This window comes from Schistocerca nitens, chromosome 6, assembly GCF_023898315.1.
Source record: "Schistocerca nitens isolate TAMUIC-IGC-003100 chromosome 6, iqSchNite1.1, whole genome shotgun sequence".
Taxonomy (NCBI): domain Eukaryota; kingdom Metazoa; phylum Arthropoda; class Insecta; order Orthoptera; family Acrididae; genus Schistocerca; species Schistocerca nitens.
Window position 1 is genome coordinate 456,268,215 of NC_064619.1, and position 17,997 is coordinate 456,286,211.

Genomic DNA, 17,997 nt, shown 5'->3' on the forward strand with positions numbered 1-17,997 from the left:
TGTGGATTTCTGATTCGTTCACTAATAGTGTGAAATATATTAATTTTTATGGTACAAATTAAATTTCACCTATTAGTTCTTTATTTCATCTGATCTATCTATCTGTGAACAACTATCAACTGATAATACACTATTACATGTTACAGATTTTTCTTGTATATGAAAAATCAGGAGCCTGACTGTCTGGAGTGTGCATCGCTGAGTGTAAATTAGCTAAAACACACGCTCCCGAGAGTGAACTCACTATTGTTATACCTCTTGTACAGCACCAGTAAATTTCTATTGTGATTGTTATCCTTCAAATTATTAATTAATCAGTAGAACTGGCGACCATGACAGGGCAAACTGCCAGGTATCACCTGACGTGAAACTCATGCCAACACAAGAACACCTTGCCTCAGTCACTTGCGATAACTGCTGTTACATTCGCTACTGTTTTTGCCAAGGTGAAGGCAGTACCTGTCAATGGACAGGAAGCTAGACATCCGAACACCCTCCTTACACAAAATGAAATCAGTTTTTGAGCAACAAGTGGCTTGCTCATCGAGAAAAATTGTGGACCCGAGCTATACTCAGATGCATTCTTTGGAACAGAGTGTTATCACAAAATTATGCTTGGGTTTGGCTGACAAGGATGAAAATGCATTTGTAATTTGATTTCACGATAATTGTTTTTAGTTGCTGGGTGCTCCAAAAGTTTGTTCAAGATAGAAGGGAAGGGAGGGTGTCCTATCAAAACAGCACAAAGGTGTTATACTTTACCACTTACAGATGTCAGGTTTGCCCCAACTAAATCAGTTTTGGTCACTATAACAAAATCAAAATGACTAATGCACAGACAGTAAATGGACTTTTCATTAATTCAAAAGACGATCAAAGTGGAAGTTTAACAAAGAAACAATCACAGTTATAGTACACTCACGTGACTTGCATACCACATGAAAATTGAAAGTATTTGTATGGCACAAAATGTGGTAATACTGGGAGCAGATTCCAGGGAAGATAGCCGGCCGCGGTGGTCTAGCGGTTCTGGCACTGCAGTCCGGAACCGCGGGACTGCTACGGTCGCAGGTTCGAATCCTGCCTCGGGCATGGGTGTGTGTGATGTCCTTAGGTTAGTTAGGTTTAAGTAGTTCTAAGTTCTAGGGGACTTATGACCTAAGATGTTGAGTCCCATAGTGCTCAGAGCCATTTGAACCATTTTGAACCAGGGAAGATAATCAAAAACTAACTTTGCAAATGATGTTAAACAACTGAACCACTGAAAAAGACTTATCACTATAAATGATGTGTCAACAACAGTCAGTGAAAGATATATCTTGGGCTTAACAGGCGAGCAAAATCTTGTGAATCACATGTAAAGAGAGGGAAATTAAGCTAAGATTCAAGACAGGACTTAGAGAAAAAACAAGCTTGTATCATGTGACTGAATTCCGTCCAAGGGTCAGGGACATCATCTCAGCTATGAGAAACAGTTACATCAGCTACAGTGAAATGGGATTTCATAGCTGTTTAGTGGCGCAAAAATGGTTGTGGTTATAGTCATGTAACCACGTTTTGCAAGGCAGAGAAGCAAATTTGTGCACATTGTGCTGAAGCTAATCAGTTAAAAAAAACTGTCCCGACACTTAAAGGTCACTAAAACGTATACCTTGTGCAATCAAGAAAAAGAGATGTTTGAAGTATGGAAATGAATATTCTACTTACAAGCTGCAAAGAGAAATCACAAAAATTGACTATGGCCAGTACCCCAGTCACAGAAAGTTTAACTGGACAATGATCAATTATGCATGAAACGTATTCACAGTTGCGAATATGGACAACCATTAGTTGTATAATGGAATGATGACAATGAAAATTTGTGCCAGATCAGGACACGAACCTAAATTTCCTGTTAATTGGATGCAGTCACCTTCCTATTAGGCTATTTGAGTATGCTTCATGGCCACACTCAAACTTCCATGTCATCAATCATGTGTCTATAACCTAAGCATTTTAATTGAAAGTTGATAAATATGGTATTGCAGTGCCTGATTTGTTCAGAAATATGATGCACTGTTCCTTCAAACATGCATGCATTGGTGTTGGAGGGCCATGCCCATATTGCTCCAAACGTTCTCAGTTGTGGAGAGATCCAGTGACCTTGATGCCTAACATAGGGTCTGTCAAGCAGGAAGACAAGCAGTAGAAACTCTTGCTGTGTATGGGCAGACATTATCTTGCTGAAATGTAAGCCCAAGATGGCTTGCCAACGAGGGCAACAAAAAAGGGCATAGAATATCATCAACGTACCATAGTGCTGTAAGGGTGTTGTAGATGACAACCAAAGGAGTTCCTCTATGAAATGAAATGGTAGTTCAGGAAATCACTCCTGGTTGTCAGGCCATATGGCAGGTGACAGGAGGGTTGGCAACCCACTGTTGTCCAGGGCATCTCCAGACATGTCTTCGCTGGTGACTGGGGCTCAATTCAAAATGGGACTCATCACTGAAGACAATTCTACTTCAATCAATGAGATTCCAGGCACAAGAGGTGACTGGAGATGCCCTGGGCAACGATGGGCTAGCAACGCAACAGTTGCCCGTCATACAGCTCGACAGTCAGAACTGATCATCTGGGGTGCCATTTCATTTCATAGCAGGACACCTTCGGTTGTCATCTGTGGCACCCTTACAGCACAGCGGTACTTTGATGACATTCTATGCTCCGTTTTGATTGCCCTTCATGGCCAGGCATCCTGGGCTTACATTTAAACAAGATAATGCCTGCTCTCAAACGGTGAAAGTTTCTACTTCATGTCTTCGTGCTTGCTAAACCATATCTTGACCAGCAAAGTGACCAGATCTCTGCCCAACTGAGGATGTTTGGAGCATTATGGGCACTGCCCTCCAAACAGCTCGAGCTTTTCACTCTCTTAACACACCATCTGGATGGAATTTCACTTGAAATACCTCAGGAGGATATCCAACAACTATATTAGTTAATGCCAAACTAAATAACTGCTTGTATAATGGCCAGAGGTGGACCAATGTATTACTGACTTGCCCATTTTCTGAAGCTCTTCCTCTTCAATAAATTATTCTGAAATTGTTATCTTTTGTTTGTCTCTACATGTACATCACATCTACTGATTTCCATGCCATTTGGATGATTCCTTCAAAGTGTCCTTTCTTTTGTCTTAGAGTGTATTTGATACTGAAATTCGCCATAAATAGAGCTGAGAAATCCGCATAAATGTATGTTTTTATAGGATCAATGGACATAGCTCAAACTTAGTACTTATCCATTTCATTGCTTTCTGACTCCAACTATGTACACTTTTGCCACGCATATTTTGATTTTTTGGGGATAAAATGTGCATAATGCATATATAAGGCATTTTTAATTTATTTATGCATATTATATACACTATTTTTAGTTTAAACTCATATTTTAATGATTCTGAGCAGACACTTCAGTTTTCTGATTTTTATGATCCTTATTTTTGCTTCAGAAATAAGGATTGAAGAAAAAGTGGGGGAATAACATGAATTGAAATTTAAGATTCTCACAATAGGATGACTTTCCAGAATTTTACCATCAGCTCTTTGCAGAGAGCATGTCATAAACAAATTTATTTCTCCACAACAATCACTGGCAAGCTGCTGGTCTTTCAACAATGAAAACTTAGCCTTTTAAGACAGGTACTGCAGCTGATACAGAGCAGTCTTGTGGAAAATGAACAAATCTCATTAGCAGTTTTCATTCTTCTAAAGCTTATACAGTTCCCTAAAATGACTTTGCTGTGTGTGTGTGTGAACCTTGTAAGTTTGTGTAATTCCATTTGCCTTTTGTTAATGTGCTTCTAATATGCCTCCAATCAAAACTTCCAGAAGAGTACTACTTGGACAGAGGTTAAAAAGAAGATTTTATTAGATCAGATGGAGATGATGTATGTTATTATTGTTGTAGTAATAGGTACACTATTCTTTTTCAGAAAATTTTTTATGGCATTTTTTCTTCATAAAACATCACAAAATTTATTTTAAATAATTAATTAAAATGAATGCTGTTTTTAAAAATCATACCCATATGACTGAAAAATATTTCATTATTTCAGATAAAATGTACTAAAAATTTCAAGTCGAACAGCATGTCGCATCTGCATCACACAGTTCAAGAATGCGAGAAGCAAAAGAATCTTTAACACACCAAATCTAGTCATTTATTACTGTTCCCGTACCTAAGGCTCTGCAAAATAATTTTCATGTGGATTTGTGCAATCCATCTGTAGGAGCAAAAATACCACTTGAGAAACTCAGAAATCCAATTATTAAGGCTTTTTGGAGATGTGTACATCAGAACATGTCCTTGATCCCTCGACAATGAGGAAAAATTACGTTCCAAAATTTTATAACCATAGGCTTCTTGTACTGTATCATCATCATCATTTAAGACTTGATTATGCCTTTCAGCATTCAGTCTGGAGCATAGTCCCCCTTATAAAATTCCTCCATGATCCCCTATTCAGTGCTAACATTGGTGCCTCTTCTGGTGTTAAGCCTATTACTTCAAAATCATTCTTAACCGAATACAGGTACCTTCTCCTTGGTCTACCCTGACTCCTCCTACCCTCTAAAGCTGAACCCATGAGTCTCTTGGGTAACCTTGCCTCTCCCATGCGTGTAACATCACCCCACCATCTATGCCGGATCGCCCTGACTGCTACATCTATAGAGTTCGTTCCCAGTTTTTCTTTGATTTCCTCATTGTGGACACGCTACTGCCATTGTTCCCATCTACTAGTACCTGCAATCATCTTAGCTACTTTCATATCCGTAACCTCAACCTTATTGGTAAGGTAACCTGAATCCACCCAGCTTTTGCTCCCATACAACAAAGTTGGTTGAAAGATTGAACGGTGCACAGATAACTTAGTCTTGGTACTAAATTCCTTCTTGCAGAAGAGAGTAGATCGTAGCTGAGCACTCACTGCATTAGTTTTGCTACACCTTGCTTCCAGTTCTTTCACTATGTCGCCATCCTGTGAGAATATGCATCCTAAGTACTTGAAACTGTCCACCTGTTCTAACTTTGTTCCTCCTATTTGGCACTCAATCCGTTTATATCTCTTTCCCAGTGACATTACTTTCGTTTTGGAGATGCTAATCTTCATGCCGTAATCCTTACATTTCTGATCTAGCTCTGAAATATTACTGTGCAAACTTTCAATTGAATCTGCCATCACAACTAAGTCATCCGCATATGCGAGACTACTTATTTTGTGTTCACATATCTTAATCTCACCCAGCCAGTCTATTGTTTTCAGCATATGATACATAAATAATATGAACAACAGTGGAGACAGGTTGCAGCGTTGTCTTACCCCTGAAACTATTCTGAACCATGAACTCAATTTACCGTCAACTAACTGCTGCCTGACTACTTTAATTGCTTGCAAAAGTTTGCCTCCTATTCCATAATCTTGTAGAACAGACAATAACTTCCTCCTAGGAACCCGGTCATATGCCTTTTCTAAATCTATAAAGCGTAGATACAATTCCCTGTTCCACTCGTAACACTTCTCCATTATTTGCCGTAAGCTAAAGATCTGGTCCTGACAACCTCTAAGAGGGCTAAACCCACACTGATTTTCATCCAAATTCTCCTCAACTAATACTCGCACTTTCCTTTCAACAATACCTGAGAAGATTTTACCCACAACACTGATTAAAGAGATACCTCTGTAGTTGTTACAACTTTTCTGTTTCCATGTTCAAAGATTGGTGTGATTACAGCTTTCGTCCAGTCTGATGGAACCTGTCCCGACTCCCATGCCATTTCAATTATCCTGTGTAGCCATTTAAGACCTGATATTCCACTGTATTTGATGAGTTCTGACTTAATTTCATCCACCCCAGCCACTTTATTGCACTGCAATCTATTGACCATTTTCTCCACTTCCTCAAAAGTGATCCTATTTCCATCATCATTCCTATCCCATTGCACATCAAAATCTAAAACATTACTGATCGTATTTTCACCTACATTGAGCAACTCTTAAAAATATTCCCTCCATCTGCCCAAGGCATCCACAGGATTCACCAGCAGTTTTCCTGACGTGTCCAAAATACTTGTCATTTCCTTCTTACCTCCCTTTCGAAGACTGCTAATTACACTCCAGAATGTTTCTAGAATGAAATTTTCACTCTACAGCGGAGTGTGCGCTGATATGAAACTTCCTGGCCGATTAAAACTGTGTGCCGGACCGAGACTTGAACTCAGGACCTTTGCCTTTCGCGGGCAAGTGCTCTACCAACTGAGCTACCCAAGCACGACTCACGACCTGTCCTCACAGCTTTACTTCTACCAGTACCTTGTCTCCTACCTTCCAAACTTTACAGAAGCTCTCCTGTGAACCTTGCAGAACTAGCACTCCTGAAAGAAAGGACATTGCGGAGACATGGCATAGCCACAGCCTGGGGGATGTTTCTAGAATGAAAATGGTAGAGCACTTGCCCGTGAAAGGCAAAGGTCCCGAGTTCGAGTCTCGATCCGGCACACAGTTTTAATCTGCCAGGAAGTTTCACACTCCAGAATGGTTTTCCAGCAGCTTGACCCAAAGTCTCCAACCTGTTTCCAAAGTCTTCCCAAGATTTCTTCTTGGATGCTGCAATTATCTGTTTGGCTTTGTTTTTTTCTTCAACATAACTTTCTCTGTTTACCTGAGTTCTAGTATGTAGCCATTTTTGAGACGCCTTCTTTTTCCTTTTACAGGCTGCCTTGACTGTGTCATTCCACCAAGCTGTTTGCTTCATCCTACCTTTACACACTACTGTTCCAAGACATTCTTTAGCCACTTCTAGTACTGTGTCCCTATACCTCGTCCATTCCTTTTCCAATGACTGTAATTGACTACATTCAACTAACTGGTACCTTTCTGAGATCACTGTTATGTACTTGTGCCTGATTTCCTTATCCTGAAGTTTCTCCACTCTTATCCTCCTACATATGGACCTGACCTCCTGCACTTTCGGCCCCACAATACCAATTTCACTGCAGATTAAATAGTGATCAGTGTCATCAAAGAATCCCCTGAATACACGTGTGTCCCTCACAGCCTTCCTGAATTCCTGATCCGTTATTATATAGTCAATGACAGATCTGGTTCCCCTGCCTTCGCAAGTCTAACGGTGATTGTTCTTACGTTTAAAAAAGGAGTTTGTGATTACTAAGCCCATACTGGCACAGAAATCCAAGAGTTGTTTCCCGTTCCTGTTGGCCTCCATATCCTCTCCAGATTTGCCCATAACCTTTTCATACCCTTCTGTTCGATTTCCAATCCTGGCATTAAAATCACACATGAGCAGAACACTGTCCTTGTCCTTTACTCTAACAACTACATCACTGAGTACGTCATAAAAACTATCCATCTTATCTTGATCTGTCCCTTCACAATGCGAATATACTGACACAATCCTAATTTTCTTGCTAGACACTGTCAAATCTATCCACATCAGTCGTTCATTTACATACCTTATCACAACTACGCTGGGTTCCATTTCTTTCCCGATGTGAAGCCCTACACCCCATTGTGCTATTCCTGCTTTGACTCCTGACAGGTAGACCTTGTATTCTCCCACTTCCTCTTCTATCTCACCCCTTACCCGAATGTCCAACCCCATCTTACTTGCAGCCTCTGCCAGCTGTAACTTCTCCCAGAGTGGCCCCCATTGATATTAATAGCTCCCCATCTCGTTACCATTCGTATGCAGAGTCGTATCTTAGGAGTCCCTGGTTTGTCAATTAGAGGTGGGCCTCCGTCACCTCCAAAGGTCCAAGGCATTTTGCTCTGATTGTTGCCAGCATAATATTTAAAGTACCAGGGAAGCAGGTTGCTAGCCTTACTTGCCCCGGGTCCCATTGAGTTTTACCCCTAATGGTTGAGGGACTAACAGGTGGATTTGGTAGTCTTTTCCGTCTGAGCACAAAGGTGACCACAACTCAGAATATGTCCAAGATGCCCAGTCTTATTCCAAAGTAGCTGGTATCCCGACTGTCAGGACCACTTACTTGGCCACTCATTCGTTGCCCATGGTTCATGAACTAGGACATGACAACAGGAACCCACACCATGAACCACAGTAACTGTATTTGGCAAAATAAATGAAAACTATTTTTACACATGTAGAATTACTTTTTGTTTTGTCAACCATGTATTGGGTAAAATTCGTGAGGTCCTAGGAACTTCAAACATACAGACATCTGTAAATGAAACAACTGATCCTACAGGGCACTACGTTGCTAGCCTAGCTGAACGAAAATTAACTGAGGATGGGCCTGGTCAACACTATCTGGTGTGCTGTAAAGCCCAAAAACATCTTAATAATTCTGCAACTGCTAGTTTCTTTGATGCTGAATCGTGTTAAGTTTGAATCAGAAATTGTAACTGAATAACATTTCAAATAATTCTTTTATTTGCATTTAAGTCGCTACTTTTATATACCATTTTCTGAGAAAATACTTCTTATATTTTAGGTCTTCTGTAATCATATAATCTAAATAAAAGCAGAGTTGCTTTCCTATTAAGTGACGCTGCTCTCTACATGCTGAAGAAGGCCGGTAATGCAGTTGAAATATTCTACCCAAATGTACAACACATTACATGTCTTGTCTGTGGACCCAATTGAGTTGCAGAAGCAATTATGATACTGTCAATAATTTGATATCCTCAATTAAATTAAAAGGTATGTGTAAAACTCTTGGGATATATCATTTTGAATGGTGCCAAAGCTGTAAATAAATTAGTCATTTTAAAATGTTATTTTGTTCTATACAGATGTTTTAAAAAGTCCCTGCACATGTAGCTGCTTATAAAAAGAGCCTACCTGAGCTACTGTTACCCTCTCAGCCCATCCTTACTAGATGGGGTAGTTAGTTGAAAACTGCAGTTTTTTACTCTGTCATTTCTGATGCTATTAAATCAGTATGAAATAAAATTGGTACATAGTTCATTGCAACAAAATTGATACTTCAATATTCTAAAGTAAATACTACTTTCATTTTAGGCAATAAATAGTTTCTTGCCGGATGATGGTGTATGTATTAGAGATGCACAAGCAGCATTTCAATGCAAAAATGTGCAGCATTATTTAATTAACATTAAGACTAACTTCCCTGTGTTATAAACAAGATTAAATTAGATTAGATTAATACTAGTTCCATGGATCATGAATACGATATTTCGTAATGATGTGGAACGAGTCGAATTTTCCAATACATGACATAATTAGGTTAATTTAACAACATACTTAAGTTAATATAACAACTTTATTTTATTGTGTTTTTTTGTTTTTCTTTATTTTTTATTTTTATTTTTTTATTTTTTAAATATTTTTTTTGTTTTTTTCTTAATTTATATCTAAAAATTCCTCTATGGAGTAGAAGGAGTTGTCATTCAGAAATTCTTTTAATTTCTTCTTAAATACTTGTTGGTTATCTGTCAGACTTTTGATACTATTTGGTAAGTGACTAAAGACTTTAGTGCCAGTATAATTCACCCCTTTCTGTGCCAAAGTTAGATTTAATCTTGAATAGTGAAGATCATCCTTTCTCCTAGTATTGTAGTTATGCACACTGCTATTACTTTTGAATTGGGTTTGGTTGTTAATAACAAATTTCATAAGAGAGTATATATACTGAGAAGCTACTGTGAATATCCCTAGATCCTTAAATAAATGTCTGCAGGATGATCTTGGGTGGACTCCAGCTATTATTCTGATTACACGCTTTTGTGCAATAAATACTTTATTCCTCAGTGATGAATTACCCCAAAATATGATGCCATATGAAAGCAATGAGTGAAAATAGGCGTAGTAAGCTAATTTACTAAGATGTTTATCACCAAAATTTGCAATGACCCTTATTGCATAAATAGCTGAACTCAAACGTTTCAGCAGATCATCAATGTGTTTCTTCCAATTTAACCTCTCATCAATGGACACACCTAAAAATTTGCAATATTCTACCTTAGCTATATGCTTCTGATTAAGGTCTATATTTATTAATGGCGTCATACCATTCACTGTACGGAACTGTATGTACTGTGTCTTATCAAAATTCAGTGAGAGTCCGTTTACAAGGAACCACTTAGTAATTTTCTGAAAGACAGTATTGACAATTTCATCAGTTAATTCTTGTTTGTCAGGTGTGATTACTATACTTGTATCATCAGCAAAGAGAACTAACTTTGCCTCTTCATGAATATAGAATGGCAAGTCATTAATATATAATAAGAACAACAAAGGACCCAAGACAGACCCTTGTGGAACCCCATTCTTGATAGTTCCCCAGTTTGAGGAATGTGCTGATCTTTGCATGTTACGAGAACTACTTATTTCAACTTTCTGCACTCTTCCTGTTAGGTACGAATTAAACCATTTGTGCACTGTCCCACTCATGCCACAATACTTGAGCTTGTCTAGCAGAATTTCATGATTTACACAATCAAAAGCCTTTGAGAGATCACAAAAAATCCCAATGGGTGGTGTTCGGTTATTCAGATCATTCAAAATTTGACTGGTGAAAGCATATATGGCATTTTCTGTTGAAAAACCTTTCTGGAAACCAAACTGACATTTTGTTAGTACTTCATTTTTACAGATATGTGAAGCTACTCTTGAATACATTACTTTCTCAAAAATTTTGGATAAAGCTGTTAGAAGGGAGATTGGACGGTAATTGTTGACATCAGATCTATCCCCCTTTTTATGCAAAGGTATAACAATAGCATATTTCAGTCTATCAGGGAAAATGCCCTGTTCCAGAGAGCTATTACACAGGTGGCTGAGAATCTTACTTATCTGTTGAGAACAAGCTTTTAGTATTTTGCTGGAAATGCCATCAATTCCATGTGAGTTTTTGCTTTTAAGCAAGTTTATTATTTTCCTAATTTCAGAGGGAGAAGTGGGTGAGATTTCAATTGTAGCAAATTGCATAGGTATGGCCTCTTCCATTAACAGCCTAGCATCTTCTAATGAACACCTGGATCCTACTATATCCACAACATTTAGAAAATGATTATTAAAAATATTTTCAACTTCTGACTTTTTGTTCGTAAAGTTTTCATTCAATTTGATGGTAATACTGTCTTCCTCTGCTCTTGGTTGACCTGTTTCTCTTTTAATAATATTCCAAATTGTTTTAATTTTATTATCAGAGTTGCTGATTTCAGACATGATACACATACTCCTGGATTGTTTAATAACTTTTCTTAATATAACACAGTAGTTTTTATAATTTTTGATAGTTTCTGGGTCACTACTCTTTCTTGCTGTCAGATACATTTCCCTTTTCCGGTTACAAGATATTTTTATACCCTTAGTAAGCCATGGTTTGTTACAAGGTTTCTTACGAGTATGTTTAACTATTTTCTTGGGGAAGCAGTTTTCAAATGCATTTACAAAAATGTCATGAAATAAATTATATTTTAAATTGGCATCAGGTTCACGGTACACCTCATCCCAGTCTAACTGCTGTAGGCTTTCCCTGAAATTTGCAATTGTTAAATCGTTGACTGGACGTACTACTTTGGAGGACTGTTTAGTATTGCTGAATGGAGCTATGTCATATATTGTAACTAGCTGTGCACCATGATCAGAAAGACCATTCTCAACAGGCTGAGCATTTATCTGGTTAAACTTATCTTGGTCTATAAAGAAGTTATCTATCAGTGAGCTGCTATCCTTTACCACCCGAGTAGGAAAATCAATAACGGGTGTCAAATTGAAAGAACCGAGTAATACTTCAAGGTCATTTTTCCTATTACCCCCTTTCAGAGAATCTACATTGAAGTCCCCACAAATAATAATTTGCTTCCCCCTGTCTGACAGATAGCACAACAAGGAGTCCAAATTTTTCAGAAATAGATGAAAATTTCCTGATGGGGACCTATATACAGTTACAATTATAAATGTGCCTTTATTTAATTTAAGCTCACAGGCACATGCTTCTATATGTTTCTCTACACAAAACTTTTTTGTTTCTATACTTTTTGCACAATGATAAACTTTCGACATATATGGCAACTCCTCCTTTCTCCATATTTTCTCTCATTACATGTGCAGAGAGCTTATATCCACTTACATTTACCTTATCCATATCAGTAACAATGTGATGCTCAGACAGGCATAGTATATCTATTTCATTCTCAGCTTCTAAAACTTCTAAACAAACCAGAAGCTCATCTACTTTATTCTTTAAACTCCCAATATTTTGATGAAATATACTTACATTATTTTTAATTATACTTTTATGAGAACCTTTCCTTATTCTAACATTTGCAGTACTCTCCTGTCTGAGTTTCTCATTGTGCTTAGGCCTAGTTCCTATACCAGTGGTCACACGGTGTTCAGAGAGGCAGATTATGTCAACTGGGTTGGGTGACTTTAATTCATCAATGCAATTACCTAGGACTGAGATACAACTTGGTGGAGATAAAATTTCTGGTGATTGGTGAAAATTTATAATTGATAGCTGTGATTGGTGATCCAATGTGCTAGAATTGTGCTGTTTAATTTCTTTCCTAAACTGAAGATTTGTTTCAATCCTGACCTCTCGTAGAACTTGACATCTTTCTGTCTTACCTATCCTAAAAAAGGTGCTGCTCCAACACCTGTAACCACTGGTATTTTACCATTCATGGCAGTGCCTCCCCCCCTTAAATTTCCTGCTATTACCCCAGCCAGTTTCCCCTTCCCTTTCCTGTTGAGATGTAGGCCGTGCCTGGTATAGTCCCACCTACTGAGATAATCAACAGGAACCACACCAATATGAGCCCCCGCACCCGACCCAAGCAGCCGTTCCAACTCCAAATTAACTCTCCCAACAGAAGAGTTCAAATGAGGCCGGTCATGGCGTCTCAGGACAGATACAAATTCAACATTGATGTGTCTCGATGCCGACGCAATCTTTACCAGGTCACACTCTATACTGTACCCAGGATCTCTGTCGATGCTGTTCCCTGGCCCTCCCACAATAACCACGGTGTCTTCCCTGGTAAATCCTTTACAGAGTGAACCTAAATCCTCTGTCACCTGATCCAGACTAGCACTTGGTTTGAAAAAAATTGTGACCTGGTATTCTGGTCCTAATTCCTCCTCCAGAAGTTGGCCTACACCTCTGGCATGAGAACTGCCTAACAACAAAACTTTCTTCCTTTTCGATGACTTTCCTACATTCTTTTTCAATTTCCTATTGAAAGTTTGTTGTGTCCTGTCTACACCTACCTCTGCTTGAGGCTCATCAGTTTCTAACTGAAGCAACAGGTCAAACTTATTTTTGACATTCACCACAAAACTGTCAGACTTAGTTCTAGGCCTGTTCCTTCTGCTACCTGTTGCCACTTCCCACCTCTCTTTGCCCTTCTCCCTCCTTAACCTGTCCAGATCTTCCCTAGCCTGATCTAGCTCAGCCTGAAGGGCAGCAATTTTCCCCTCCTGTTCCACTATCTTCCTATCTCTGCTGCAAATCCTACATGACCACTGATGAGCCTGATCCACTTTCCCAACACCCACGCCACTGCAATCCCCGCAGTGAAAAAAACTACTACATCCATCACACCAAACCCCGGAACTAACAATTCTACGGCAAGTCAGGCACTTCTCACTCATGGCAAAAATAATACTTTAGCTAGAATAAATCAGTTAAATTACCGAAAATCAAAAAAATACGTTACAAGAATTAAGCCTATTCACAAATGTATATAAGCAAGTTTCTGATTTAAAATTCCGCTGTTTTTCTGAGATCTGTATTAAAACAATGAAGGTATACGCTATTTATTATATATTTCACTCGATTGAATGAAAAAAAGGACAATTAAACGAGGTACTTTAACTTTGATTCTCCAAAAACGTTACGAGAATTAGGCCTATAAACAAATGTATATAGGCAAGTTTCTGATATAAAGTTCCGCTGTTTTTCTGAAATCTGTATTAAAACAATGAAGTTATACGCTATTTACGGTAGTTTACTTATTTGTTACCGAGAAACTAGTTAAATTACCGTGAAACAATAAACAAACACGTTTACAAAATTTAAGCCTAAGCGCGACTTCGCGAAGTTACGATCTTTTCGTGTTTTCTGAAAAAATATGCAAAGAAAAGTCAAACCTTTAATGGCAAGACTAAACGATACACTAATGCACGTATTTAATTTGTTGTCGGCGTTAAACTAAACTAAACTATGGATTCTTTTGTTCAGTGAAGAAGGTGAAAGCATGAATGAAGAACTTAACTAACAAATATGTTTGTTCACATTTGCACCTATAATGTCTTGTTGTGTAGAGAGGTCATATTGTGCCTACAGAAATATTTTGGCTGATAAGCACAGGAACCTAGCAGAAAATAATTTTAAAATGTTGTTAGTCGTTTACCGTGCAAAAAGGGGAGTGAATTAATAAGTTAGGAACAACAATAATAGTGCATATTTTAATGTATTTTTCATCTGATATTGTATGTATTGTAATTTGATAGTGCATGAATGTATGCATTTGTTTGGGATTTTATGTTGCATAGAATTCTTGTCTTTAGCTACAAACAATTCATCACAATTTAAGAAGATCAGTGATATCCATACCTACAGTACTAGAGGGAAAAATGACCTTTTTTTTTAGCCATTATTAAAGATGTCAATGGCCCAAAATGGAGTTCAATGTACAGCAACAAAAATTGTTGATCATTTGTCCAATACCATAAAATGTCTGGCAGATAGCAATTAGAATCATTTCTCTTGCACATTCCTTATATTTCACAGAGGAATTTTTATTTAAAACTAGTAGCTTTCTAAAAAAGGAGCTAGTTTTTAAATGTATTTGCATGAAAAGGACTAAAAATTACAAGTTCATTAATAATATGTTAATCAAGTATACATATCATGTAAACTGACTTGTTCCATATCAGTTCGGTAAAAGAATCATTCAAATTATAGGACAAGTGAGTAACTAATCAGTCAATTATTGTAAAACTCAGTGAAAATTAAATACACTCAAGGAGATTGAGTCAATAATTGAATCACTGAGTACTAAATACTCAAATGGATGTGATGGGGTATCTAGCAGAATATTGAAGCACTGTACTGCATATATAAGCCCAGTAATTACTAAAGCTGGAATTTTTCCTTTAGCAATGGTCAGTTTCCCAACAATTAAAGCATTCAATATTAAGATCACTTTATACAAAAAGGAGAAAGGTATAATGTAGAAAATTTTAGACCAATTTTTGTGCCATTTGAATTTTATGAAGTTATTGAAAATACTGAAAATAGATTTCAGTTCACATAATTTGATGTTAAATTTATAGTTTGGTTTTAGAAGTGGTTTAACGACTGAAAGATGTCAATGGCGTACTAAATATATTCTTTTTTCTCTTTTCTCTGTGAGGCATTGGATGGATTCAACAAAAAGCTGCAGACACTAGATGTCTTCTTCGATTTAACTAAGACGCTTAATTGTGCTGATCACAAAACAATACTCTAGGAGTTGGTATAGGAAGAAAGAGCTCTCATAAGCCCAGATAGCACAGGAGAGGGAGAATTAGTGGGATGTGTGCTATGAGAGATGGGAATTCTGACAGCGGCTATCGAGGGTGCAGTGGAGGGGCAGAGGTAAATGGGATTTTATTTGTTGGTTGTATAGCATGCATTGGGCGGTGGTGAGTGAGGGTGGGTTGAATCACAAGGCAGGCTACTGTATCAGTGAGAGTGGTGGCTTGCGGATGGGGAAGAGGGGATCGTCAAATAAGAGAAGCAGCTCACAATTGCTTCCTCTCATACTTTAAGAACAGACAACAAAAGGTCATTCTCCGCAGTAATGACACGGAGTCTCAATGGGTCACAGTTAGCTGGGGTTGCCCTAGGGGTCAGTGCTGAGACCACTACTGTTTCTTGCACATCATAACTTCTAATATGACAAGCGATTCCACAATATCTTCTCTGTTTGCTGATGGCGCTAGCTTAGTAGTGAAAGATGTAGACTGCAACATAGGGAATGTATCAAATAATGTAGCTGAAGACATTTCATGACTTCTAGAAATAAATTGATGGTAAATCACAGTAAGGCGCTGTTTTTACAGTTTCTAACACACAATTACACTAAAACTGACATTTTGATTACACAGATTAGTCATTCTGAAATTTTGATTACACAGATTAGTGAGTCAGAAAATATATGATTCTTAGGCGTTCAGATAGATGCTGAGTTGTCATGGAAAGCCCATGTTCAGGATCTTGTCCAAAAAATTGAATGCCACTGTATTTCCCATTAGAACAATATCTGCAAGAAATGATAGTACAGCATGAAAATTAGTCTATTTTCGCTTATTTTCGTTGTATTATGACATACAGCATTATATCCTGTTGTAACTCTTCTTATTAACTAAGGGTATTTTTGGCTCAGAAACAGGCAGTTCGAGTGATATCTGGTGTAAGTTTGCAAATTTCTTGTCGGTGCCCCTGTTCAGTAGTGTGGGAGCTCAACAGTGGCCTCTCAATCCATATTTTCTTTAACATTGTTTGTTGTTAACAATATGAGTTTATTTCCAAGAATTAGCAGCTTCCACTCAGTTAATACTATGTAGAAATCTGATCTGCATTTGGATTCTGGAAACATCCCCCACGCTGTGGCTAAGCCATGTCTCCGCAATATCCTTTCTTTCAGGAGTGCTAGTTCTGCATGGTTCGAAGGAGAGCTTCTGTAAAGTTTGGAAGGTAGGAGACGAGATACTGGCAGAAGTAAAGCTATGAGTACCGGGTGTGAGTTGTGCTTCAGTAGCTCAGATGGTAGAGCACTTGCCCGCGAAAGGCAAAGGTCCCGAGTTCAAGTCTCGGTCGGGCACAGTTTTAATCTGCTAGGAAGTTTCATATCAGCGCACACTCCGCTGCAGAGTGAAATTCTCATTCTAGATGTAAAGTATTATGTTGTTTCTATTTTCAATAAGCTATCACAAGAAATAAAAATTTTAACAATAATCCACTGACTTTTATGTCTGAACTGAAGAATATCCTCTTGGTTCACTTTTTCTACTCAGCTGCTGCTAGTACAGCAGTTATGCCAAGAGCTCTTACCAGAGCAAGGTCAGGTGAATAAGAGCACTGTCACAACTGCCTCACAGGCTGTGGGTCATACCCTGAAAATCTATATGCGATGAAAAAAAAGCATAACTAATGTTCGTGCATGTGAGATCACTGGTGCACCTGAACATGCCATGCAAGAGTGTCCTCCTCATGAAGACTTGTGGACTTATACCACATATAATGAAACACTATGGAAAATTTTCAGGGATAAAGACAAATGGCAGCAGGTGAGTGACACAGTGACATAGGTTGTAAGGACCTTAAAAAATATTAAATGAGTCTGAACTCTTTCTCAGCAGATAAAGACTGCTGAAGCAAACAGAAAAAGGTAACTCAATGACCAAGGAGTTTCAGTATTCTTTTCTGAAATCTTCTAATAGATAACTTCAGGCTGGAAAAAAAAGAGTAATTACTTGCTCTGTTCAATGCACTCTTCCTGAAATATAACTACGTTTTTATATTGGCCTGTCAATTGTCAGATTTTGTTACTTACTTTGGTGTGTTAACTTGGGCTGGCTGCCTCACTGGAACAGGCGTTGAGAAAGAACGAGGAGGTTTCAGAGGATAAGAATTGCTCTCACACCAGCCCACAGGGAAAATGTCCAGAGAATCAATATTGACTACGTATTGACGAGATCTGTAAAAGAAAGTTTCATACATATGCCAGAATGCAGTGTCAAAAAAAGATGAACAGTTTGGAATAAAAATGAATTTTATAAAATTAATAAGTGTGTTACAGTGCCAAATGTAACACTTGTGTGTGTTGTAATTTGTATCAGAAATTTTTCAGACAATGAATTTTAGTGATATGTATGTACTCGAGTACACGTCGACTCTGCATACAGAACAAAGAAAGTGAATGGTGAGATATGGGGATGAAACAAGAACACA

The 17,997-nt window shown here is 38.0% G+C and overlaps 1 protein-coding gene across 2 annotated transcripts in view; it reads right to left on the reverse strand.

The window, feature by feature from the left end:
• Nucleotides 1-17,997, reverse strand: part of LOC126263041 (scm-like with four MBT domains protein 2) — a 161,470-nt gene that overhangs the window by 63,715 nt on the left and 79,758 nt on the right. For both annotated transcript variants that reach the window (XM_049960014.1, XM_049960016.1), the window contains exon 9: nt 17,600-17,743. In XM_049960014.1, coding sequence (XP_049815971.1) covers nt 17,600-17,743 — 144 coding nt within the window. The remainder of the gene's footprint in view (nt 1-17,599; nt 17,744-17,997) is intronic.